Here is a 27780-nt window from a genome sequence, read left to right as displayed (position 1 = left end):
TAGTTACCTCCTCAAAAAACTCCAGTAGATTTGTTAAGCATGATTTCCCTTTCATAAACCCATGCTGACTTTGTCCAATCCCATTAATGCCTTCCAAGTGTTCTGTTATCACATCTTTTATAATAGACTCTAGCATTTTCCCCACTACTGATGTTAGGCTAACTGGTCTGTAATTCCCTGTTTTTTCTCTCCCTCCTTTTTTAAATAGTGGGGTTACATTTGCCACCCTCCAATCTGTAGGAACTGTTCCAGAGTCGATAGAATTTTGGAAGATGACCACCAATGCATCCACTATTTCCAGGGCCACTTCCTTTAGTACTCTGGGATGTAGATTATCAGGCCCTGGGGATTTGTCAGCCTTTAGCCCCATTAATTTCCCTAGCACTATTTTTTTCACTAATACTGGTTTCCTTCAGTTCCTCCCTCTCACTAGACCCTTGGTTCCCTAACATTTCAGGGAGGTTATTTGTGTCCTCCTTTAATTGTTCTGCCATTTCTTTGTTCCCCATTATAATTTCCCCCATTTCTGACTGTAAGGGACCTACATTTGTCTTCACTAATCTTTATCTCTTGACATATTTATAGAAGCTTTTACAGTCAGTTTTTATGTTCCCTGCTAGTTTACTCTCATACTCTATCTTTCCCCTCTTAATCAATCTCTTTGTCCTCCTTTGCTGAATTCTGAACTGCTTCTGATCCTCAGGCTTGACGCTTTTTCTGGCAATTTTGTATGTCTCCTCTTTGGATCTAATACTATCCCTAATTTCTTTTGTAAGCCACGGTTGAGCCACCTTTCCTGTTTTATTTTTGCGCCAGACAGGAATGAATAATTGTTGTAATTCCTGCACACGTTCTTTAAATATTAGCCATTGCCTATCCACCGTCATCCCTTTTAGTAAAGTTCCCCAATCTATCATAGCCAACTCGCACCTCATACTTTCGTAATTTCCTTTATTTAGATTCTCAGCGTCTGCCTCCTGTGTGGGGGATGATGGCTGTAAACTGTCCCTGGTCACCCCATGTTCAGTGCAATGGACCAGCAACAGTCTCTGCCACCGTTGGTGTGAGACAGCTTCTCTTTGGTCAGTTTGGAGCTGCCCTGATTTTCCATTTCAGAGGAAACCTTAGCCATGCTCTTAGATTTGACTCACATTTTCTATTCATACTATTGACTTACAGCTAATTTGATGGATCGAATGTCTTTCGAGTTTGACAGTGCAAGGTCAGACGATTGTACATATTTCAGGTGGGCTCCCCGGCCTTGTCTGGTAAACCGCTGCTAAGACCAGGCGGAGAATGGCCAGAGCAGAGGAGGCCTCGGTGCCTGCACAGTGGGAGTTTCATTCTGTGTTATGAGTTGGTAGGGAATGCGGTATCCTCTGAAGGGCCCATCGAGGCACTCGTCGCTGCCTCCTTACGAGCAGCAACCCCAACTGCCCCATCGTACACTCTCTCACCAACCTTCCCGCCCAGCACGCCCGCTGGGGGCTAATCTTACCAACCTCCTCCCCGTCCCATTCACCTCTCCCAGTGCTGACCCTGTGGACTCTGCCAGTGGATCAGCTATTACTGCCCCTCTCCGCATCTCCCTCCAGAATGTCCGTTCACTTGTGAACAAGGCCATTGCCATCCCTGAGCTTATTGTGGATGATTGCATTGACATCATGGCCTCGATAGAAATTTGGCTCACAGGTGATGACACCTTCCCCTTAATGAAGCCTCCCCGCCTGGCTATACCATCCACCACATGCCCCGCCCAGACCGCTACAGTTGTAGTGTGGCCATTATCACCATATCTCACCTTGGTCTGTCTCCCTACTCCTCTGGCTCCTTCTCCTCCTTTGAGCATCTCACCTTGTTCCATCCCTCTCAACTCTCTTTAAAATCCTCATTCTCTATCGCCCACATCAAGTTTCTCACCGAGATATCGTCACTGCTTTCCTCCCTCAACCTCCGAACTGAGCAACTTCGCATCCTCAGTGATTTCAACCTCCATCTCAAATCACCATGCTCTCTCTCCTCTGAGTTCATTGCTCTCCTATCCTCCCTTAATCTCTCCCTCCATATAAACACGCCTACCCATATTCACAGTCACCCACTCGACCTTGCCATCTCATGTGGCCTCTCTACTCCCATTGTGTCAATCACAGATAAGGCCATCTCTGATCACGTCCTTGTATCCCTCAACCCTTTTCCCTTTCCTATCCCACTTCCTTGTCCACCACTGTAGAAAACTCTGCCTCAACTCACTTACAACGGCACTTTCAAATTCCCAACCGTCTATCCTTTGGCCCTCCATTCACCACTATATTTCTGCAGCTACTGATCTGCTCAATCATACCCTCACCTCCGCCTTTGATGCCCTTGTCCCCTGTAAAACACTTACTTTCTCCCATTCCTGGTCATTCCCTCTTGTACACCCCCCATCTCCACTCCCTTAAGTCCAAGGAATGCAGACTTGAACATTTATGGCAGACAACTGGTTTAGCCATTCATCGCCAGATGTGGCTGGATCTCATAAAGCATTATAGGGTCCTGCTCTCTTCCGATAAAACCATTCACTATTCCAGGGCCATTCTGGAAATCAAAGATAACTCCCGGCTTCTCTTCTCCACTACAAACATCCCTCTCCCCTGCCTCCTCCATCCTACCCCCAACAACAAGTGCGAGAAGCTCATGGATTTCTTTGTCACTGAGATTGAGACCATCCGTTCAGCTGCCTCTGCCACTTCCCTCCCTTCCCCAGCCCACCAAGCCAAACCTCCCCTATGGCTCCCCCCTGCCCTAGCCCTGAACTTGCATCTTTCTTTAGTTTCTCTCCTATCTCCCCTCATGCCCTCTCCGATCTCATCGTGACCATGAGACCCACCTCCTGCTCCCTCGACCCTATTTCCTCCAAACTACTGACCACCCAACTTCCCTTCCTGGCCCCCACATTAGCTGATATTGTTAACGGTTCCCTCTCCTCAGGTACTGTCCCCTCTCCTTCAAATCTGCTGTCATCACCCCCCTCCTCAAAAACTCACCCTTGACCCCTCTGTCCTTGCAAACTCCCGCCCCATCTCCAACCTCCCTTTCCTCTCCAAAGTCCTTGAAAGTTTTGTCACCTCCCAAATCCATGCCCATCGTTCCCGTAACTCCATGTTTGAATCCCTCCAATCAGGTTTCTGCCCCTGCCACAGTACTGAAACGGCCCTTATCAAAGGCACACATGAGATCCTATGTGACTGTGACCGTGGTGAACTATCCCTCCTCATCCTTCTCAACCTGTCTGCATCCTTTGACACAGTGACCACACCATCCTCCTCCATCGCCTCTCCTCCATCGTCCAGCTGGGTGGGACTGCCCTCGCCTGGTTTCATTTTTATCTATCCAGTCATAGCCAGAGAATCACCTGCAATGGCTTCTCTTCCCGCTCCTGCATCGTTACCTCTGGAGTCCCCCAAGGATCTATCCTTGGCTCCCTCCTATTTCTCATCTACATGCTGCTCTTTGGCAACATCAGAAAACACGTCAGGTTCCACATGTACACTGACGACACCCAGCTCTACCTCACCACCACCGCCTCTGATTTGTCACGCTGCTTTTCCGATATCCACTATTGGATCAGCCACAATTTCCTCCAATTAAACATTGAGAAGACTGAAGCCATTGTCTTTGGTCCCTGCCACAAACTCCGTTCCCTAGCCACCAACTCCGTGCCTCTCCCTGGCCACTGTCTCAGTCTGAACCAGACCGTTCGCAACCTTAGCGTTCTATTTGACCCTGAGCTGAGCTCCGACACCATATTCTCTCCATCACCAAAACTGCCTACTTCCATCTCTGTAACATCACCCATCTCCATCCCTGCCCCTGCTGCTGAAACCCTCATCCATACTTTTGTTACCTCTAGACTTGATTATGCCAATGCTTTCCTGGTTGGATTCCCATCTTCCACCCTCCATAAACTTGAGCTCATCCAAAACTTTGCTGCCCGTATCCTAACTCGCACCAAGTCCTGTTCACCCATCACCCCTGTGCTCGCTGACCTACATTGGCTCCCGTCTGACAACACCTCAGTTTAAAATTCTCATCCTTGTGTTCAAATCCCTCTGTGGCCTCGCCCCCTCCCTATCTCTGTAACCTCCTCCAGCCCTACAACCTCCGAGATCTCTGCCCTCCTCCAATTCTGGTCTCTTGTGCATTCCTGATTTCCATCGCTCCACCATTGGCGGCCGTGCCTTCAGCTGCCAAGGCCCTAAGCTCTGAAATTCCCTCCCTAAACCTCTCCACCTCTCACCTCTCTCCTCCTTTAAGACGCTCCTTAAAACCTACCTCTTTGACCAAGCTTTTGGTCACCCCTTTTATTATCTCCTTTAGCTTGATATCAAAGTCTGATAACGTTCCTGTGAAGCGCCTTGGGTGAGTTTCCTGTGTTAAAGGGGCTGTATAAATGCAAGTTGTTGTGAATGTGGCCAGAGCTGATCTTCAGAACTGATAGAAAGTCCACGCATAGTGTTCACATCATAGCAACTCAAGCCACACCTATCCTGAATCCCACGCCTATCCCGAATCCCACAGCTATCCCGAATCCCACGCCTATCCTGAATCTCACACCTATCTCGAATCCCACGCCTATCCCGAATCCCACGCCTATCTCGAATCCCACGCCTATCTCGAATCCCACGCCTATCCCGAATCCCACGCCTATCCCGAATCCCACAGCTATCCTGAATCCCACACCTATCCCGAATCCCACGCCTATCCTAAATCCCACGCCTATCCCGAATCCCACGCCTATCCCAAATCCCACGCCTATCTCGAATCCCACACCTATCCCGAATCCCACACCTATCCCGAATCCCACGCCTATCTCGAATCCCACAGCTATCCTGAATCCCACACCTATCCCGAATCCCACGCCTATCCTAAATCCCACGCCTATCCCGAATCCCACACCTATCCCGAATCCCACGCCTATCCCGAATCCCACACCTATCTCGAATCCCAAAGCTATCCCGAATCCCACGCCTATCTCGAATCCCACGCCTATCTCGAATTCCACACCTATCCCGAATTCCACGCCTATCCCAAATCCTACACCTATCTCAAATCCCACACCTATCCCGAATCCCACGCCTATTCTGAATCCCACACCTATCCCGAATCCCACACCTATCCCGAATCCCACGCCTATTCCGAATCCCACGTCTATCCCGAATCCCACGTCTATCCCGAATCCCACGCCTATCCCGAATCCCACACACTATAAACAGAGGAAAATCCGCAAAAACGTTTCATGGAATCAGTCCCACAAAAACAGATCTTAAATTTAGACGCTGGAAGTTTCAGCTCCTTCCCCCAGTACAGCCCTTACCTGCCATGTGGCGAATGGTTTTCCTGCAGTAGGCCTCAGCCACACCGATAACCTTCAACATCTCCCTTCCCCACTCCACCACGGGCTTGCGCTGGACAGCGTAGGATGCGAACAGGGCTGTGCACAGCGATCCCAGGAAACCTATCCCGGACAGAGAGAAAAAATGTTGGAATGCGCTGCCTGAAAGGGCGGGGGGAAGCATATTCAATAATAACTTTCAAAAGATAATTGGATAAATACTTGCAAAGGAAATATTACAGGATTATGGGGAAAGAACAGGGCAGTGGGAATTGGACAGATCTGTGGCGACGTTAACAGTGGGGAGATTACTTGTGTGTAGATTACCCATGGAGATATTACTTGTGTGTAGATTACCCATGGAGATATTACTTGTGTGTAGATTACCTGTGGTGAGATTATCCGGGGGGGGGAGATTACCTGGGGGAAGATTACCTGGGGGGAGATTACCCAGGGGGAGATTACCTGTGGGGGATTACCTGGGGGAGATTACCCGGGAGAAATTACCTGGGGGGAGATTACCCAGGGGGAGATTACCTGGGGGGAGATTACTCGGGGGGAGATTACCTGCGGGGAGATTACCTGTGGGGCGATTACCTGGGGGGAGATTATCTGGGGGGAGATTACTCGGGGGGAGATTACCTGCGGGGAGATTACCTGTGGGGCGATTACCTGGGGGGAGATTATCTGTGGGGAGATTACCTGTGGGGAGATTACCTAGGGGGAGATTACCTGTGGGGAGATTACCTAGGGGGAGATTATCTGTGGGGAGATTACCTGTGGGGAGATTACCTAGGGGGAGATTACCTGTGGGGAGATTACCTAGGGGGAGATTACCTGTGGGGAGATTACCTAGGGGGAGATTACCATGGGGGAGATTATCTGTGGGGAGATTACCTGTGGGGAGATTACCTGGGGGGGGGGAAGATTATCTGTGGGGAGATTACCTGTGGGGAGATGACCCGGGGGAGATTACCTGTGGGGAGATGACCCGGGGGAGATTATCGGTGGGGAGATGACCCGGGGGAGATTATCTGTGGGGAGATTACCTGTGGGGAGATTACCCGGGGGGGGGGGAAGATTATCTGTGGGGAGATTACCCGGGGGGGGGGGGAGATTACCTGTGGGGAGATTACCTGTGGGGAGATTACCTGTGGGGAGATTACCCGGGGGGGGGGGGAGATTACCTGTGGGGAGATTACCTAGGGGGAGATTACCTGGGGGGAGATTACCTGTGGGGAGATTACCTAGGGGGAGATTACCTGTGGGGAGATTACCTGGGGGGAGATTACCTAGGGGGAGATTACCTGTGGGGAGATTACCTGGGGGGAGATTACCTGTGGGGAGATTACCCGGGGGGGGGGGGGGAAGATTATCTGTGGGGAGATTACCCGGGGGAGATTAGCTGTGGGGAGATGACCCGGGGGACATGGGGGGGTAGATTACTTGTGGGGAGATTACCTAGGGGGAGATTACCTGGGGGGAGATTACCTGTGGGGAGATTACCTGGAGGGAGATTATCCGTGGGGAGATTACCTGGAGAGAGATTACCTGTGGGGAGATTACTCATGGGGAGATTACCTGTGGGGAGATTACCTAGGGGGAGATTACCTGGGGGGAGATTACCTGTGGGGAGATTACCTAGGGGGAGATTACCTAGGGGGAGATTACCTGGGGGGAGATTACCTGTGGGGAGATTACCCGGGGGGGGGGGGAAGATTATCTGTGGGGAGATTACCCGGGGGAGATTAGCTGTGGGGAGATGACCCGGGGGACATGGGGGGGTAGATTACTTGTGGGGAGATTACCTAGGGGGAGATTACCTGGGGGGAGATTACCTGTGGGGAGATTACCTGGAGAGAGATTACCTGTGGGGAGATTACTCATGGGGAGATTACCTGTGGGGAGATTACCTGTAGGTGATTGCCCGGGGTGGGGGGGGGGGGGAGATTAGCTGTGGGGAGATTACCCGGGTGGAGATTACCTGTGGGGAGATTACCTAGGGGGAGATTACCTGGGGGGAGATTACCCGGGTGGAGATTACCTGTGGGGAGATTACCCAGGGGGAGATTACCTGGAGGGAGATTACCTGTGGGGAGATTAATCATGGGGTGTTTACCCATGGTGAGATTATACGGGGGGAGATTACCTGTGGGGTAGATTATCCGGAGGGAGATTACCCGGGGGTAGATTACCCAGGGGGAGATAACCTGTGGGGTACTTTACCTGTGGGGAGATTACCCACGGGTAGATTACCTGTGGGAAGATTACCTGCGGGGAGATTATCCGTTGGGAGATTACCTGTGGGGAGATTATCTGTGGGGAGTTTACCTGTGGGGTGGTTGTGAGTCATTCGGCCACATTCAATGCTAACTTGGACGAGATTATCCAGTTTCTCAGGTTGCCAGTATCTCATCCCGATGCACATGGCCTTCGTGGCTGCACCGAATCCTGACCCTGCATAAACAGGAACACAAAACATAACTGTGGAAAGAGAAGTCAGTTCTGTCATCAAATATCGAGGTGCCCCTGTTTGTGAGGTTAACGCCCTGTGACATGTGAAGACGAGTCCACGTACCTCTCTCATTAAAAGGTGTGTGCCATCCCAGGAGGTAATTATCTGGCTTGAGCTGGGCACAGCCTTCGACTATAGCTGGATCTGGCCGTCTCTTATGGATTTTTTCAACGATCTCAACGTAAACCTTCACCATTTCTCGATAAAGGTCTTCGAGGGACCAAAAATCTGGGAATTCAAATACAGACAAAGTACGTTTCTGAAAACCCTTTGAATAAAGCATGTTCAAAATCCCTCCATGGTCTCGCCCCTCCCTACCTCTGTAACCTCGTCCAGCCCTACAACCCTCCGAGATCTCTGCGCTCCTCCAACTCTGGCCTCTTGCGCATCCCCGATTTTCATCGCTCCACCATTGGCGGCCGTGCCTTCAGCTGCCTAGGCCCGAAGCTCTGGAATTCCCTCATCTCCACCTCTCTCTCCTCCTTTAAGATGCTCCTTAAAACCAAGCTTTTTGTTACCTGTCCTAATATCTCCTTCTTTGACTCGGTATCAATTTTTGTTTGATTATGTTCCTGTGAAGCAACTTGGGATGTTTTACTTCGCTAATGGCGCTATATAAATGCAAATTGTTGTTGTTGTTGGACCTTCAATAACAACAACTTGCATTTATATAGTGCCTTTAACATAATAAAAATGTTCACAGGAGTGTAATCAGACAAATTCAGCACCAAATCACGTAAAAACACATTAGGGCAGGTGACCAAAGACTTGGTCAAAGAGGTAGGTTTGAAGGAGCGACTTAAAGGAGGAGAGAAAGGTAGAGAGTTGGACAGGTTTAGGGAGGGATATTCTATTAATGAGACATCACTGATGGAACAATGTACATGAAGACAAGTTGGCCGTGTGATGAGATGTTGCTAATTGAAGTTCTTCCTGTCAGTGGGGTGGGAGGGAATGTTCGAGGGGCTGAGCTGAGGTTTGGAGGCATTTCCTGGGATCAACTCAAGTGAGAAATTGGTAGATAAGGAGTGGTCAAATGATAACAGCGGCCGAGGTCCATGGGGAGCGGGGAGCGAAATCAGTGCATGAAGTATTCTGGGGGTCCAGACACAATGGTGCACGATGGAAGGCAAGAAGGAGTATCTGAGGCACAAGAGGAGTGATGGGGACAAAGGAACAAAGTACTTGAGTAGACATGAAATCAAAAAAGCAGAACTAGAGAGGATAGAAAGGAGAGCAGGAACATAGGATGGAAGAAACGAATATAGGAACAGAAGGAGGCCATTCAGCCCCTCGAGCCTTTAAAGGCCTCGATTAGATCACCCCTCAAACTTCTAAACTCAAGGGAATACAAACCAAGTTTATGCAACCTGTCCTCATAACTGAACCCCGTAACCCCTGGTGTCATTCTGCAGCAGGGGAACAAAATAGTGAGAATAGAAAGGACTGAATTTCTGAGGATTGAAAGGAAAGCTGGCAAAGAGCTGGTGATTGTGGAAAAAAAAGAGTAGGGCCAGGTGTAGAGAGCAAGGAAAGGAGAGCAGGAGCAGGAGCAGAAAAATGTGGAGCGATGAAGCAGTTAAAAGCAACGAACGGGACTGAAAGACACAACGCAAAAAATAAATCAGGAGTGAGAGGAATAAAGACCAACCAACAAACAGATAAATCAACTGTGAGGAAGAGATTCAAGCAAAAAGGAGTAACAAAGAAGAAAGTTGGGGATAAAAAAAGAAAGTGCAGAGGTTGTAGTTGTCCAGTGACACAGGGTTTGATTGTGAGCCACAGCCGATCTCTCCAGCGTGTGAGGATAATGGAGCTGTTGGCTTTGACAAGGTTCCAATGAGAGACATCCTTCGGGCTCCAGTATCCCTGAGCAGTTGGCAACGTGAATTTCCTCTCCGCCTATTTTTGGTGTCTCCACTTTTGGCCACTTGTCCCTAATTTCTCGGCATGTGTTCCTGATTGGCTGTTTTCAGACAGGCAGCTTGCAAGATTCAACAGGGTGAATATTTACAGTCACTGAGCTTCATAGTTAATGAATGATACACAACAACCAGTTTGCTTCTGTTTATTTTGTGTTACATTAGTTTCTGCACTCACCTCCTTTGGGTTCTAATCTGCTACATGCTATTCTGGGTGTCCAGAGCCATATTCAAACAATGTTAATTATCTCTAGAACAGGATCCCGCTGCCAGGCTGATAACTGAACACAAATTCACAGGATAGCTCACATGCCATTTGAGTGATGCCTGTTTTCAGCTCTTAAAATAAGCTCTGTCCAATGATGGATCATTTACATTAGTCAAATAAAGTGATTTGTGTAAAGTGCTTTCAAACACAATCAAAACCCAAAAATGTTTTAACCAATTTGACCATCAAGTACCGTATGAATACTGTGGGAGTACTCTGCAGGTACTGTGTGAATACTGTGGGAGTACTCTGCAGGTACCGTGTGAATACTGTGGGAGTACTCTGCAGGTACTGTGTGAATACTGTGGGAGTACTCTGCAGGTACTGTGTGAATACTGTGGGCATACTCTGCAGGTACTGTGTGAATACTGTGGGAGTACTCTGCAGGTACTGTGTGAATACTGTGGGAGTACTCTGCAGGTACTGTGTGAATACTGTGGGAGTACTCTGCAGGTACTGTGTGAATAATGTGGGAGTATTCTGCAGGTACTGTGTGGATACTGTGGGAGTACTCTGCAGGTACTGTGAATACTGTGGGAGTACTCTGCAGGTACTGTGTGAATACTGTGGGAGTACTCTGCATGTACTGTGTGAATACTGTGGGAGTACTCTGCAGGTACCGTATGAATACTGTGGGAGTACTCTGCAGGTACTGTGTGGATACTGTGGGAGTACTCTGCAGGTACTGTGTGAATACTGTGGGAGTACTCTGCATGTACTGTGTGAATACTGTGGGAGTACTCTGCAGGTACCGTGTGAATACTGTGGGAGTACTCTGCAGGTACTGTGTGAATACTGTGGGAGTACTCTACAGGTACCGTGTGAATACTGTGGGAGTACTCTGCAGGTACTGTGTGGATACTGTGGGAGTACTCTGCAGGTACTATGTGAATACTGTGGGAGTACTCTGCAGGTACTGTGTGGATACTGTGGGAGTACTCTGCAGGTACTGTGTGAATACTGTGGGTGTACTCTGCAGGTACTGTGTGAATACTGTGGGTGTACTCTGCAGATACTGTGTGAATACTGTGGGAGTACTTTGAAGGTACCATGTGAATACTGTGGGAGTACTCTGCAGATACTGTGTGAATACTGTGGGCATACTCTGCAGATACTGTGTGAATACTGTGGGAGTACTCTGCAGATACTGTGACAATACTCTGAATAGTGGGCAATTTCCGTCTCTCTATCTTCCAGTTTTGCAGCATGAACGGGGAAGTAACGAGATGAAAATAATAAAAAGCTCACCCCTGTTCTCCTGACCAATGTGATTTTCAAGCTTCTCTGGATTTAAACAGACAACATTCCTGGCGGGGAAAGGCAGGAGCCTCAATACTCTCTGCGAATCGGGGTTCTAGGATGTAGTTAGGAACCTGAAGCCATTCTGGTTCCAATCAGCCAGGTGCCCACTCAATGCCAATCACGCCCACTAGTCAAGCATCGTACCAGCCAGAAACTGCCTGCTCCAGTGCTATCTAAAGGGACACTCATCTCATTCGCTGGAATCATGCTGGGAGACATCATGTTTGCATTACTCAGTCCTTCTTGGCTGTAAAATCGTTTGTACTTTTGTTTCTAGTAACTGACAGCCCTTCAGAAAGTTCAAGGAGGTACTGACTACTTCAGAAGATGGGAATCAGTTTGGTCACTCCATTCTGGCTGGAGGAACATGTGGCATAGCCTCATTGAGTCCAGAGAGGAGGGGGGCAGCCTGTAGACACCCTTACCATGCCCATAGGGCCTTTGGGCCCAGAGTCACCTACCTCCAGCTTTCTGAGGAGCAGCAAGGATGGTGCTCTTCCCCAGGGAGGCTTCACACTAAGTGATCTCACAGAAACCTGCTGCCACAGCTGGCAATCAATTCATTTTTGCAGTGAAAGTAACAACAGCCCATAGTGTTCCTTGGGCTCCTTTCAGGTTGCAGCAGGGGATATTAGTAGCATTAGTCAATCTGCAGTCCATGCCTGCATCAAGCAGGTGACTGATGCCCTATTTGATAAAGCAAACCAAGTCACAGAATCATAGAATCATACAGCGCAGAAGGAGGCCATTCGGCCCATCATGCCTGTGCCGGTTCTTTGAAAGTTCTATCCAATTAGTTCCACTCACCTGCTCTTTCCCCATAGCCCTGCAAATTTTTCCTTTTCAAGTATTTATCCAATTCCCTTTTGAAAGTTATTATTGAATCTACTTCCACCGCCCTTTCAGGCAGAGCATTCCAGATCATCACAACTCACTGCGTAAAAAAACTTCTCCTCATCTCCCCTCTGGTTCTTTTAAATCTGTGTCCTCTGGTTACCGACCCTCCTGCCAGTGGAAACAGTTTCTCCCGATCTACTCTATCAAAACCCCATGTAATTTTGAACACCTCTATTAAATCTCCCCTTAACCTTCTCTGTTCGAAGGAGAACAATCCCAACTTCCCCAGTCTCTCCACGTAACTGAAGTCCCTCATCCCTGGTACCATTCTAGTAAATCTCCTCTGCACCCTCTCTAAGGTCTTCACATCCTTCCTAAAGTGTGGTGCCCAGAATTGAACACAATACTCCAGCTGACGCCCAACCAGTGATTCATAAGGGTTTACCATAACTTCCTTGCCTTTGTTCACTATGCATCTATTTATAAGGATAACAGCCTTCTCAAATTGTCAACAAGTCATAACGTTCCCACGGACAACCAGAAACATCAGGCTCGGACTCTGGGGTTTGTATATTTTGCAGGTTTCCCCCAAGTCCAGGTCATCATTGACTGCACCAATGTCACCAACAGAGCTCCAGGCAACGAGCCACCAGCCTTCGTGAACCACAAGGGCTTCCATTCCCTTAATATTCAGCTAGTGTGTGATCACAACCAATGCATCGTTCAGGTCTGTGCCCACCCTCCTGGCCGCTGTCATGATGACTTCTTACTGAGCCAGTCCTCTGTCCCTCCCAATCGTTGATCCTGCTCAGCAAGTCAGAGGTTGGCTGTTTGGGGGCCAGGGCTGTCCCTTCGCCCCACGCTCATGACACCTCAATCAAACTCATGATCACTGGCTGAACTTCGATACAACCAGAGCCAAGTGTAGGAAAGAGGCATCTCTGAGCAGGCCATTGGAGAGGTCCAGCAATGCTTCCTCCGACTGGACAGTCCTGGGGAACTTCTCCCAGACACAGCATCCAGATCATGGCCATCTGCTGCATTCTCCCAGAGAGAGTCCAAGATCACGGCCATCTGCTGCATTCTCCCAGAGAGAGAGAGTCCCAGATCATGGCCATCTGCTGCATTCTCCCAGACAGAAAGAGTCCCAGATCATGGCCATCTGCTGCATTCTCCCAGAGACAGAGTGTCCCAGATCATGGCCATCTGCTGCATTCTCCCAGAGAGAGAGTGTCCCAGATCATGGCCATCTGCTGCATTCTCCCAGAGAGAGAGTGTCCCAGATCACGGCCATCTGCTGCATTCTCCCAGAGAGAGAGAGTCCAAGATCACGGCCATCTGCTGCATTCTCCCAGAGAGAGAGTGTCCCAGATCACGGCCATCTGCTGCATTCTCCCAGACAGAAAGAGTCCCAGATCATGGCCATCTGCTGCATTCTCCCAGAGAGTGTCCCAGATCATGGCCATCTGCTGCATTCTCCCAGAGAGAGAGTGTCCCAGATCATGGCCATCTGCTGCATTCTCCCAGAGAGAGTCCCAGATCATGGCCATCTGCTACATTCTCCCAGAGAGAGAGAGTCCCAGATCATGGCCATCTGCTGCATTCTCCCAGAGAGAGAGTGTCCCAGATCACGGCCATCTGCTGCATTCTCCCAGAGAGATTCCCAGATCATGGCCATCTGCTGCATTCTCCCAGAGAGAGAGTCCCAGATCATGGCCATCTCCTGCATTCTCCCAGAGAGAGACTCCCAGATCACGGCCATCTGCTGCATTCTCCCAGAGAGGGAGAGAGTCCCAGATCATGGCCATCTGCTGCATTCTCCCAGAGAGAAAGAGTCCCAGATCATGGCCATCTGCTGCATTCTCCCAGACAGAGTCCTAGATCATGGCCATCTGCCACATTCTCCCAGAGAGAGAGTCCCAGATCACGGCCATCTGCTGCATTCTCCCAGAGAGAGAGAGTCTCAGATCATGGCCATCTGCTGCATTCTCCCAGAGAGTGTCCCAGATCACGGTCATCTGCTGCATTCTCCTTGACAGAGAGAGTCCCAGATTACGGCCATCTGCTGCATTCTCCCAGAGAGAGAGTGTCCCAGATCATGGCCATCTGCTGCATTCTCTCAGAGAGAGAGTGTCCCAGATCATGGCCATCTGCTGCATTCTCCCAGAGAGAGAGTCCCAGATCATGGCCATCTGCTGCATTCTCCCAGAGAGTGTCCCAGATCATGGCCATCTGCTGCATTCTCCCAGAGAGAGAGTGTCCCAGATCATGGCCATCTGCTGCATTCTCCCAGAGAGAGAGTCCCAGATCACGGTCATCTGCTGCATTCTCCCAGAGAGAGAGTTCCAGATCACGGCCATCTGCTGCATTCTCCCAGAGACAGAGAGTCCCAGATCATGGCCATCTGCTGCATTCTCCCAGAGAGAGAGAGTCCCAGATCATGGCAATCTGCTGCATTCTCCCAGAGAGTCCCAGATCACGGCCATTTGCTGCATTCTCCCAGAGAGAGTGTCCCAGATCACGGCCATCTGCTGCATTCTCCCAGAGAGAGAGAGTCCCAGATCATGGCCATCTGCTGCATTCCCCCAGACAGAGTCCTAGATCATGGCCATCTGCCACATTCTCCCAGAGAGAGAGAGTCCCAGATCATGGCCATCTGCTGCATTCTCCCAGAGAGTGTCCCAGATCACGGTCATCTGCTGCATTCTCCTTGACAGAGAGAGTCCCAGATCACGGCCATCTGCTGCATTCTCCCAGAGAGAGAGTGTCCCAGATCATGGCCATCTGCTGCATTCTCTCAGAGAGAGAGTCCCAGATCATGGCCATCTGCTGCATTCTCCCAGAGAGAGAGTGTCCCAGATCACGGCCATCTGCTGCATTCTCCCAGAGAGAGAGAGTCCCAGATCATGGCCATCTTCTGCATTCTCCCAGAGAGAGAGTGTCCCAGATCACGGCCATCTGCTGCATTCTCCCAGACAGAGAGTCCTAGATCATGGCCATCTGCTGCATTCTCCCAGAGAGTGTCCCAGATCATGGCCATCTGCTGCATTCTCCTTGACAGAGAGAGTCCCAGATCACGGCCATCTGCTGCATTCTCCCAGAGAGTGTCCCAGATCACGGCCATCTGCTGCATTCTCCCAGAGAGAGAGTGTCCCAGATCACGGCCATCTGCCACATTCTCCCAGAGAGTCCCAGATCATGGCCATCTGCTGCATTCTCCCAGAGAGAGAGTGTCCCAGAACACGGCCATCTGCTGCATTCTCCCAGAGAGAGAGAGTCCCAGATCACGGCCATCTGCTACATTCTCCCAGAGAGAGAGTCCCAGATCACGGCCATCTGCTACATTCTCCCAGAGAGAGTGTCCCAGTTCACGGCCATCTGCTGCATTCTCCCAGAGAGAGAGAGTCCCAGTTCACGGCCATCTTCTGCATTCTTCCAGACAGAAAGAGTCCCAGATCACGGCCATCTGCTGCATTCTCCCAGATAGAGTCCCAGATCATGGCCATCTGCTGCATTCTCCCAGAGAGAGAGAGTCCCAGATCACGGCCATCTTCTGCATTCTCCCAGACAGAAAGAGTCCCAGATCACGGCCATCTGCTGCATTCTCCCAGAGAGAGAGTCCCAGATCATGGCCATCTGCTGCATTCTCCCAGAGAGAGAGTGTCCCAGATCACGGCCATCTGCTGCATTCTCCCAGAGAGAGAGAGTCCCAGATCATGGCCATCTGCTACATTCTCCCAGAGAGAGTGTCCCAGTTCACGGCCATCTGCTGCATTCTCCCAGAGAGAGAGTCCCAGATCATGGCCATCTGCTGCATTCTCCCAGAGAGAGAGAGTCCCAGATCACGGCCATCTGCTGCATTCTCCCAGAGAGAGTGTCCCAGTTCACGGCCATCTGCTGCATTCTCCCAGTGAGAGAGTCCCAGATCATGGCCATCTGCTGCATTCTCCCAGAGAGAGAGTGTCCCAGATCATGGCCATCTGCTGCATTCTCCCAGAGAGAGAGTGTCCCAGTTCACGGCCATCTGCTGCATTCTCCCAGAGAGAGAGAGTCCCAGATCATGGCCATCTGCTGCATTCTCCCAGAGAGAGAGAGTCCCAGATCATGGCCATCTGCTGCATTCTCCCGGAGAGAGAGTCCCTGATCACGGCCATCTGCTCCATTCTCCCAGAGAGAGAGTGTCCCAGATCATGGCCATCTGCTGCATTCTCCCAGAGAGAGAGAGTCCCAGATCACGGCCATCTTCTGCATTCTCCCAGACAGAAAGAGTCCCAGATCATGGGCATCTGCTGCATTCTCCCAGAGAGAGAGTGTCCCAGATCATGGCCATCTGCTGCATTCTCCCAGAGAGAGAGTGTCCCAGATCACGGCCATCTGCTGCATTCTCCCAGAGAGAGTCCCAGATCATGGCCATCTGCTGCATTGTCCCAGAGAGAGTCCCAGATCACGGCCATCTTCTGCATTCTCCCAGACAGAAAGAGTCCCAGATCATGGCCATCTGCTACATTCTCCCAGAGAGAGAGTCCCAGATCACGGCCATCTGCTGCATTCTCCCAGAGAGAGAGTGTCCCAGATCACGGCCATCTGCCACATTCTCCCAGAGAGTCCCAGATCATGGCCATCTGCTGCATTCTCCCAGAGAGAGAGTGTCCCAGATCACGGCCATCTGCTGCATTCTCCCAGAGAGAGAGAGTCCCAGATCACGGCCATCTGCTACATTCTCCCAGAGAGAGAGTCCCAGATCACGGCCATCTGCTACATTCTCCCAGAGAGAGTGTCCCAGTTCACGGCCATCTGCTGCATTCTCCCAGAGAGAGAGAGTCCCAGTTCACGGCCATCTTCTGCATTCTTCCAGACAGAAAGAATCCCAGATCACGGCCATCTGCTGCATTCTCCCAGATAGAGTCCCAGATCATGGCCATCTGCTGCATTCTCCCAGAGAGAGAGAGTCCCAGATCACGGCCATCTTCTGCATTCTCCCAGACAGAAAGAGTCCCAGATCATGGCCATCTGCTGCATTCTCCCAGAGAGAGAGTCCCAGATCATGGCCATCTGCTGCATTCTCCCAGAGAGAGAGTGTCCCAGATCACGGCCATCTGCTGCATTCTCCCAGAGAGAGAGAGTCCCAGATCATGGCCATCTGCTACATTCTCCCAGAGAGAGTGTCCCAGTTCACGGCCATCTGCTGCATTCTCCCAGAGAGAGAGTCCCAGATCATGGCCATCTGCTGCATTCTCCCAGAGAGAGAGAGAGTCCCAGATCACGGCCATCTGCTGCATTCTCCCAGAGAGAGTGTCCCAGTTCACGGCCATCTGCTGCATTCTCCCAGAGAGAGAGTCCCAGATCATGGCCATCTGCTGCATTCTCCCAGAGAGAGAGTGTCCCAGATCATGGCCATCTGCTGCATTCGCCCAGAGAGAGAGTGTCCCAGTTCACGGCCATCTGCTGCATTCTCCCAGAGAGAGAGAGTCCCAGATCATGGCCATCTGCTGCATTCTCCCAGAGAGAGAGAGTCCCAGATCATGGCCATCTGCTGCATTCTCCCGGAGAGAGAGTCCCTGATCACGGCCATCTGCTCCATTCTCCCAGAGAGAGAGTGTCCCAGATCATGGCCATCTGCTGCATTCTCCCAGAGAGAGAGAGTCCCAGATCACGGCCATCTTCTGCATTCTCCCAGACAGAAAGAGTCCCAGATCATGGGCATCTGCTGCATTCTCCCAGAGAGAGAGTGTCCCAGATCATGGCCATCTGCTGCATTCTCCCAGAGAGAGAGTGTCCCAGATCACGGCCATCTGCTGCATTCTCCCAGAGAGAGTCCCAGATCATGGCCATCTGCTGCATTGTCCCAGAGAGAGTCCCAGATCACGGCCATCTTCTGCATTCTCCCAGACAGAAAGAGTCCCAGATCATGGCCATCTGCTACATTCTCCCAGAGAGAGAGTCCCAGATCACGGCCATCTGCTGCATTCTCCCAGAGAGAGAGTCCCAGATCACGGCCATCTGCTGCATTCTCCCAGAGAGAGAGTCCCAGATAAAGGCCATCTGCTGCATTCTCCCAGAGAGAGTGTCCCAGATCACGGCCATCTGTTGCATTCTCCCAGAGAGAGAGAGTCCCAGATCACGGCCATCTGCTGCATTCTCCCAGAGAGGGAGAGTCCCAGATAAAGGCCATCTGCATCATTCTCCCAGAGAGAGAGTGTTCCAGATCATGGCCATCTGCTGCATTCTCCCAGAGAGAGAGTCCCAGATCACGGCCATCTGCTGCATTCTCCCAGACAGAGTGTCCCAGATCATGGCCATCTGCTGCATTCTCCCAGAGAGAGAGTCCCAGATAAAGGCCATCTGCTGCATTCTCCCAGAGAGAGAGTCCCAGATAAAGGCCATCTGCTGCATTCTCCCAGAGAGAGAGTCCCAGATAAAGGCCATCTGCTGCATTCTCCCAGAGAGAGAGTCCCAGATCACGGCCATCTGCTGCATTCTCCCAGAGAGAGAGTCCCAGATAAAGGCCATCTGCTACATTCTCCCAGAGAGAGTGTCCCAGATCACGGCCATCTGCTGCATTCTCCCAGAGAGAGTGTCCCAGATCATGGCCATCTGCTGCATTCTCCCAGAGAGAGTGTCCCAGATCATGCCCATTTGCTGCATTCTCCCAGAGAGAGTGTCCCAGATCATGGCCATCTGCTGCATTCTCCCAGAGAGAGAGAGTCCCAGATCATGGCCATCTGCTGCATTCTCCCAGAGAGAGAGTGTCCCAGATCATGGCCATCTGCTGCATTCTCCCAGAGAGAGAGTGTCCCAGATCATGGCCATCTGCTGCATTTTGCACAACATTGCTCTGCAGTGCAGACAACACATTGAGCCACCATTGGATGAAGACTTTCTGCCTCTTGGTGAGGAAGACCTCAATGACAATGATGTCGAAGTAGGTGGGCACCAGCCCAGCACCAGCAGATGCAGCACTTTAGCTAAAATAGTCCCGCCCCCTGAGCGTTAACAGTCTGGAACAACATCTCTCCCAGTCCTTCCACCCTGCTCGACCTGGGAGATTGCAGCAGATGGCCGTGATCTGGGACACTCTCTCTCTGGGAGAATGCAGCAGATGCCCATGATCTGGGGCTCTTTCTGTCTGGGAGAATGCAGAAGATGTCCATGACACCAGGATCAGAAACACTCCACACACAAAATAATAATTGCATTTTACGTTTCAATGGCTTACACAAACGCCATTAAATAGAATTCTAACCCAGGTGTGAGCCTAAAGGATTTTAAAATATTTTTTTCCCCTACTCTATCATTCCTACAAGGTGCTTCCCCACTGGCTTCAGCATGGGAGGTGGGACACTGCTGTGGTTCAGAGAGATGCCCTTGAGACACTCGTGTCTGGTGACCTCCCGCAGGATCCCAAACCTGAGAGGACCCGGCCTGCAGATTGCAGCATCTCGGCTGCTGCCAGGGCAGTCTGGCCCAGCTGGCTTTCTGGCACCATGGTGGGCATTGACTGAGGGGGTGGTGAGGGAACAAACGCACTGACATTCCTGAGAGAGGACAACACGTGCCACTCCCCTGGGGCTGCGTCTCATTGCTCCCACTAATGTGTGGGAGAGCAGACCGCAGGAGATATTTTTTAATGTGTTCATGGGATGTGGGCGTTGCTGGCTAGGGCGGCATTTATTGCCCATCCCTAATTGCCCTTGAGAAGGTGGTGGTGAGCCGCCTTCTTGAACCGCTGCAGTCCGTGTGATGAAGGTTCTCCCACAGTGCTGTTAGGAAGGGAGTTCCAGGATTTTGACCCAGCGACAATGAAGGAACGGCGATATATTTCCAAGTCGGGATGGTGTGTGACTTGGAGGGGAATGTGCAGGTGGTGTTGTTCCCATGCGCCTGTTGCCCTTGTTCGTCTAGGTGGTCGAGATCGCGGGTTTGGGAGGTACTGTCGAAGAAGCCTTGGCGAGTTGCTGCAGTACATCCTGTGGACGGTACACACTGCAGCCACTGTTCGCCGGTGGTGAAGGGAGTGAATGTTTAGGGTGGTGGATGGGGTACCAATCAAGCGGGCTGCTTTGTCCTGGATGGTGTCGAGCTTCTTGAGTGTTGTTGGAGCTGCACTCATCCAGGCAAGTGGAGAGTATTCCATCACACTCCTGACTTGTGCCTTGTAGATGGTGGAAAGGCTTTGGGGAGTCAGGAGGTGAGTCACTCGCCGCAGAATGCATAACCTCTGACCTGCTCTTGTAGCCACAGTATTTATGTGACTGGTCCAGTTAAATTTCTGGTCAATGGTGACCCCCAGGATGTTGATGGTGGAGGGTTTGGCGATGGTAATGCCGTTGAATGTCAAGGGGAGGTGGTTAAACTCTCTCTTGTTGGAGATGGTCATTGCCTGACACTTGTCTGGCGCGAATGTTACTTGCCACTCATCAGCCCAAGCCTGGATGTTGTCCAGGTCTTGCTGCATGCAGGCTCGGACTGCTTCATTATCTGAGGGGTTGCGAATGGAACTGAACACTGTGCAATCATCAGCGAACATCCCCATTTCTGACCTTATGATGGAGGGAAGGTCATTGATGAAGCAGCTGAAGATGGTTGGGCCTAGGACACTGCCCTGAGGAACTCCTGCAGCAATGCCCTGGGCTGAGATGATTGGCCTCCAACAACCACTACCATCTTCCTTTGTGCTCGGTATGACTCCAGCCACTGGAGAGTTTTCCCCCGGATTCCCATTGATTTCAATTTTACTAGGGCTCCTTGGTGTCACACTCGGTCAAATGCTGCCTTGATGTCAAGGGCAGTCACTCTCACCTCACCTCTGGAATTCAGCTCTTTTGTCCATGTTTGGACCAAGGCTGTATTGAGGTCTGGAGTTGAGTGGTCCTGGCGGAACCCAAACTGAGCATCGGTGAGCAGGTTATTGGTGAGTAAGTGCCGCTTGATAGCACTGTTGACGACACCTTCCATCACTTTGCTGATGATTGAGAGTAGACTGATGGGGCAGTAATTGGCCGGATTGGATTTGTCCTGCTTTTTGTGGACAAGATATACCTGGGTAATTGTCCACATTGTCGGGTAGATGCCAGTGTTGTAGCTGTACTGGAACTGTTTGACTGGAGGCATGGCTAATTCTAGAGCACAAGTCTTCAGCACTACAGCCGGGATATTGTCAGGGCCCATAGCCTTTGCTGTATCCAGTGCACTCAGCCGTTTCTTGATATCACGTGGAGTGAATCGAATTGGCTGAAGACTGGCTTCTGTGATGGTGGGAATCTCGGGAGGAGGCCGAGATGGATCATCCACTCGGCACTTCTTGCTGAAGATGGTTGCAAATGCTTCAGACTTGTCTTTTGCACTCACGTGCTGGACTCCGCCATCATTGAGGATGGGGATGTTTACAGAGCCTCCTCCTCCCGTTAGTTGTTTAATTGTCCACCACCATTCACGACTGGATGTGGCAGGACTGCAGAGCTTTGATCTGATCCGTTGGTTGTGGGATCGCTTAACTCTGTCTATAGCATGTTGCTTCTGCTGTTTAGCATGCATGTAGTCCTGTGTTGTAGCTTCACCAGGTTGGCACCTCATTTTTAGGTATGCCTGGTGCTGCTCCTGGCATGTTCTTCTACACTCCTCAATGAACCAGGGTTGATCCCCTGGCTTGTTGGTAATGGTAGAGTGAGGAATATGCCGGGCCATGAGGTTACAGATTGTGCTGGAATACAATTCTGCTGCTGCTGATGGCCCACAACGCCTCATGGATGCCCAGTTTAGAGCTGCTAGATCTGTTCTGAATCTATCCCATTTAGCACGGTGGTAGTGCCACACAACACGTTGGATTGTGTCTTCAGTGTGAAGACAGGACGTCGTCTCCACGAGGACTGTGCGGTGGTCACTCCTACCAATACTGTCATGGACAGATGCATCTGCGACAGGTAGATTGTTGAGGACGAGGTCAAGTAGGTTTTTCCCCGTGTTGGTTCTCTCACCACCTGCCGCAGGCCCAGTCTGGCAGTTATGTCCTTCAGGACTCAGCCAGCTCGGTCGGTAGTGGTGCTACCGAGCCACTCTTGGTGATGGACATTGAAGTCCCCCACCCAGAGTACATTCTGTGCCCTTGCTACCCTCAGTGCTTCCTCCAAGTGGTGCTCAACATGGAGGAGGACTGATTCATCAGCTGAGGGAGGGCGGCAGGTGATAGATTTGTGACATGAATGAAGCCCCTATCCATTCGGCCCTCTGGCCTGTCCAAGGAGAAGCAGATTTTCAAATTCTCATCCTTGTTTCCAAATCCCTCCATGGCCTCGCCCCTCCCTATCTCTGTAACCTCCTCTATCCTACAACCCTCCGAGATCTCTGTGCTCCTCAAATTCTGGCCTCTTGCTCATCCCCGATTTTAATCGTTCCACCTTTGGCGGCCGTGCCTTCAGTGCCTAGGCCCTAAGCTCTGGAATTCCCTCCCTAAACCTCTCCGTCTCTCTACCTCTCTCTCCTCCTTTAAGACACCCCTCAAAACCTACCCGTTTGACCAAGCCTTTGGTCACCTGTCCTAATATCTCATGTGGCTTGGCGTAAGATTCTGTCTGATTACGCTCCTGTGATGCGCCTTGGGACGTTTTACTATGTTAAAGGCGCTATATAAATGCAAGTTGCTGTTGTTATTGAGAGATTGGTGCCCAGAGAACGGTATAGTCCCAACGTGAGCATCACTGCGAGATACCATGACTAGTGCCACAGACTCCTACAGGGACGGCCCAGCTGCAGAGTCCAGTGAAGTGACCGCACGCTCCAGGGTTGACTGTAGCGTGTTGATGCCATGCTCCATAACCCCACACTAATTGGAAGAGGATTCCTCCACGCTCCCCAACATGGTGCGTCAGTTCTTGGGCAGACTGTCCGATGCCAGGAGCATTTGTTGCTGCACCTGAGAGATCTTTTGTTTTTAAAGACCGGGCTCCTGAAATCTGCATCTCCGTCCTCTGCAGCAGAGCTCGAACCTGAGCTTCCTCTCCGGCAGGCTGATTCCTGTGCTGTCCAGTCACTCCTCTTCTATCTCACTGGTGCTCAGTTAATCACATAAGAACATAAGAAATAGGAACAGGAGTAGGCCAATCGGCCCCTCGAGCCTGCTCCGCCATTCAATAAGATCATGGCTGATCTGATCCTAACCTCAAATCTAAATTCATGTCCAATTTCCTGCCCGCTCCCCGTAACCCCTAATTCCCTTTATAAGAACATAAAGTGCAGACCCCTCTAACCCACCATCTCTACCACCTGGGGTGCCAACCTCTGTCCTGGTGTTAGGAAAGATAAAAGCACGGTGACAGTTCATCTTCAGGCGGGCTGTCCCCCTCCATCTATGCGGTTGTCGGGCCCAAGTCATAGGATGTACCTAGAAAAAGAGAGGGACAAGGGTCAGCGGGTCATGGGAAGGGTCAGCAGTGGCAGCTGAATAACATCGCAATGCAGCACCAGCAAATGAAAATAGCCAAGCACCCGACCGCACTGGGCCACCAGCCTGGTAATCCCCAATATCTGTGCCCAAGGCAGCTTCCTCCATTGGTTTGTGGCTGCCTCTCCCTCCATTCTGGTCCTCTCCCTTCTGTTGCTCGCCCGCTTGTCCTGCAAGAGGCGTGGGAGTAGGTTCGTGTGTGAGCCTTGAAAGGGTCGTGCAGAATTATGATGCAACTTTTATTTACTGTGCAAGGAGAAGCTGCAAGTTGTGAGCAAGAGGGGGAGGTGTCTGTATGCGTGAAATATTCTATAGTGTGAAGTGTGAAACCCTCACCTGTACCTTTGTTACCTCCAGACTTGACTATTCCAATGCTCTCCAGGCCGGCATCCCATCCTCCACCCTCCACAAACTGCAACTCATCCAAAACTCTGCTGCCCATTTCCTAACTCGCACCAAGTCCCGTTCACCCATCACCCCTGTGCTCGCTGACCTACATTGGCTCCCGGTCTGGCAACGCCTCGATTTTAAAATTCACATCCTTGTTTTCAAATCCCTCCATGGCCTCGCCCCCTCCCTATCTCTGTAACCTCCTCCAGCCCAACAACCCTCCGAGATCTCTGCCCTCTTCCAATTCTGGCCTCTTGCGCATCCCCCACTTCCTTCGGCCCACCATTGGCGGCCGTGCCTTCATCTGCTTAGGCCCTAAGCGCTGGAATTCCCTGCCTAACCTCTCCGCCTCTCAACCTCTCTCTCCTCCCTTAAGGCGCTCTTTAGAACTTACGTCTTTGACTAAGTTTTTGCACACCTGTCCTAATATCTCTTTCTTTGGCAATTTTTGCCTGATTACGGCTTTGGATGTTTTACAACATTAAAGGTGCTATATAAATGCAAGTTGTTGTGGTTGTTTACAGAACAGGGAAACACATTCCAGTTGCAACCAGGTAACAGCAGAATGTAGTTGGTGCCAGTTCTGTGGGCAGCAGCAGCTTGTGAGTGTCTGATTGTAAGCAGGAGGAGCTGGAGTAGCGGAGGAGAAGCACGTACAGCAGGGGAGTGGGTCTGCTGTGCTGGTTTGGTATTGCAAGGCTTTATTCAGAATCAAGGCAGCTGGAGATCAAATTCTCACCTTGGTTGTCCGGGTCACATTGTTGGAGCTCTTCTCCTGGAAGCTCTACAGCCTCTCTCCATGCCTGCTGACATGTTCGCCATTGGAAGGGGAGAGGACCTCCCACCTGGCCGTACCTTGCTCCAGTGACACTTGAGGAGAACTGGCAGTCGACGTTTTCCTGCGTGTTCAATAATCGCACCTCCCGCTGAGAGGTGCAGGCACCCTTTATATACCCATCAGCGCTGCTAGATATCTCACCCTCCTAAAGGGCAAGCTCCCCATCATTATGTGAATGACAGATCACCGAACCACCGACAAAATGGCTCAGGCCTTTCAACAACATCAGGCAGTGGTGTGACCACTCGGCCCATCGACCACCTGGTGTGCACCATAGACCACAATGGGGGCCACTGGGCGGGTGGTGCATGAGTACAGTGTGGATACAGCGTGCGAACTGCAAATGCACACGGCACTCACAGTATGTCACGGCAGCACTTACACTGTGTTCACACACCGCCATCTTCGCCCTCCGTTAACGGGGCCGTGATGGCCTCAGAATGGAGTTGGTCTCCTCACCGTCCCGTGAACACGGCCATTCTGAAAGGGGGCCTACTGCCAGGTGTCCAAAGTAATTTCAGGCAATGGGCTCCTTTTAATATGGAAATCGGGGCCCAGTGATGTAAATAGGACCCCGATTGCCATTTTAGATTGGAACTGGGCGGAGTTTGCGCCGCGCCCACCAGTCCCATGGGTGATGGAGGAGAAGAGGCCTCGCCAAAGGTGAGCGTCAAATTATTTTTGTGGGCCCCGGAGGAGAGTAAATAACTTGGGCTGCTGCCTCCCCGGACCCCCACCTCCGTGATTGTGACCACCGCCCCACCCCCGCGACTTACCGCGCTGGTCGCCTGCCCTGGCCCGATCTTAAGGCCTCTGTTTGGCGCCTGCCAGATTTAAACGAGGCCGGGGGGCCTCGTCACTGCCGGGACGGGTGTTCGACCAGCGGGCTCGCCGATAAATCCAAAATAGATCCCAGTGTGAGCGCAGTGAGATCAATCGTTCCTGTATTGCAGTGCACTCTTCCTCTCCCATGTAATGGCAATAATCCCATGAAGCTACAGAATCACGAGGGGGAATTTCCTCACAGTTACTCCCTGCCCTCTGCGCCGTAACTCTGCTGGAAGCGCAGCGGAAGGGGAGAGCCTCCGAGGAAATCCACCTCCATGGTTGAATGGGGGTGAGTGCGGATTGAGACCCACTGCAGTGACTCGCCAGGAATACGTCAAGAGTTAGGTTCCGATTTTCCTGATATGCGCTGCCAGTGAGGAGTCTCCGCAATGACTGTGCTTATCAGCACTGTGATTGTAGGCTCACTTCCGACGACTCGCCTGTAGGTCAGGCTCTCACTGGGTTTTGGAAAATTGGCCCCATGCTCTACCAGCTGATGCCCTGGGCACGAGGCTCTCAAAGATCATCTCGCTGCAATCCTGTACTGGTAAAGTGCAATAATGAATCAGCTCGTGCAATCACAGACAGGCCTTAAATAGGTACTTATGGGTAAAGCACATCAGTATTTGTCTCTGCTATAAATAAACAAACACTAATACAGGGAACACTAGTCCGCCTTGGCTCAGTGGTAACACTCTCGCCTCTGAGCTTATAAGGATCGTGGGTTACAAGCCCTGCTCCAGAGACTTGAGCCCATAATCCAGGCTGACACTCCTGTGTAGTACTGAGGGAGTGCTGCACTGTCGGAGGTGCCGTCGTTCGGATGAGACGTTAAATCGAGGCACCGACTGGCCTCTCAGGGGGATGTAAAAGATCCCACGACACTATTTAAAGAAGAGTAGGGGGGTTGTCCCAGCCAATATTTATCACTCGACCAACACCTAAAACAGAGTATCTGGTTATTTATCACATTGCTGTTTGTGGGATCTTGCTGTGCGCAAATTGGCTGCTGCGTTTCCTACATTACAACAGTGACCACACTTCTAAAGTACTTCATGGGCTGTAAAGCACTTTGGGTCGTCCTGAGGTTGTGAAAAGTGCTATATAAATGCAAGTTCATTCTTTCTAGTCTTACACAAGTGGGTATTTTATTTACTAAACCTTGGTATTCTGGACAGAATTCCAACTGTTTGACAGGACATTTTGGTTCTTATGAACAGTCAATGAAACATAAAGCAATTCTTACCTGATACGAGTGCCTGTGCTGTTACCGTGTGCATGACTGTAATGTCACTGACTGGCCAGTCATCTTCCGTTAATGTAATCCCTTCCAATCCACCCAGCGCTTTCAATTCAGCTACAATTACCACACCTGAAGGACAGTTCTCCCACTTGGAGTTCCCATAGCCCAAAGCGTCCCCGACTCCCCCCAACACCATGGCAGCCTTGTAATGTTCCATTGTGAGGGGACGTTTGCTGACACTTTGTCTTGGTCACTGTATCGGGCACTGCAGACAGTCCCTCGGGAGCAGCTCTCTGTACTGGTTAGTTGTTTATATATAGTGTCTCAATCAAAGGCAGCGTCAACCTTATGTGGATTGGCAATTGTTATCAGCGTTCTCTGGGTACTGCATGATGCTGGATTATTTTTGGAAAGGCTAACTCAGAGAATAACACAGCTTATCTTCCTCAACAACTCGAGCACCACGATAACGGCTCAGGCCATAAACCGAGGATTGCTCTACCTGTACTTTGATTTTCATTTAAGGTTTATCTACGTTTGCCCATCTCAGCCAATTCATTGGGTGCAGTATTGGGTACAGATGTACCACCTCACTGGGGGGCACAGGCAGGTAACTGATCAAGATAGCTTCCACAGCATGCCCCAGCGACTGCTCACAGATTGTGACAATGATCGATGGCACGGAATCACTGCAAGTGTTCAAAAGGGAGCTGGGTGGGTTCCTGGCTGGGGCAGAAATCACCGCGTACAAAAGGTAGGGGGGATTACAGGTGATGTACTGCATGGTGACGGTGGTCTCTTGCAGCATTACCTTCGGGAGTCAGAG

At 50.9% G+C, this 27780-nt stretch overlaps 1 protein-coding gene across 1 annotated transcript in view; it reads right to left on the bottom strand.

The window, feature by feature from the left end:
• Positions 1–27266, bottom strand: part of adprhl1 (ADP-ribosylhydrolase like 1) — a 36009-nt gene extending 8743 nt beyond the window's left edge. The window contains exons 1-4 of the mRNA XM_067992445.1: positions 26958–27266; positions 7953–8117; positions 7706–7831; positions 5357–5497 (exon numbers count right to left, since the gene is read on the bottom strand). Coding sequence (XP_067848546.1) covers positions 5357–5497; positions 7706–7831; positions 7953–8117; positions 26958–27171 — 646 coding nt within the window. The 5' untranslated portion in view covers positions 27172–27266. The remainder of the gene's footprint in view (positions 1–5356; positions 5498–7705; positions 7832–7952; positions 8118–26957) is intronic.
• Between the last annotated feature and the right edge of the window lie 514 nt (positions 27267–27780).

The sequence above is a fragment of the Heptranchias perlo genome, chromosome 11 (genome assembly GCF_035084215.1).
Source record: "Heptranchias perlo isolate sHepPer1 chromosome 11, sHepPer1.hap1, whole genome shotgun sequence".
NCBI lineage: Eukaryota > Metazoa > Chordata > Chondrichthyes > Hexanchiformes > Hexanchidae > Heptranchias > Heptranchias perlo.
Note: the sequence above shows the minus strand (reverse complement) of the source record. Positions and strands in the feature narration are given on the sequence as shown.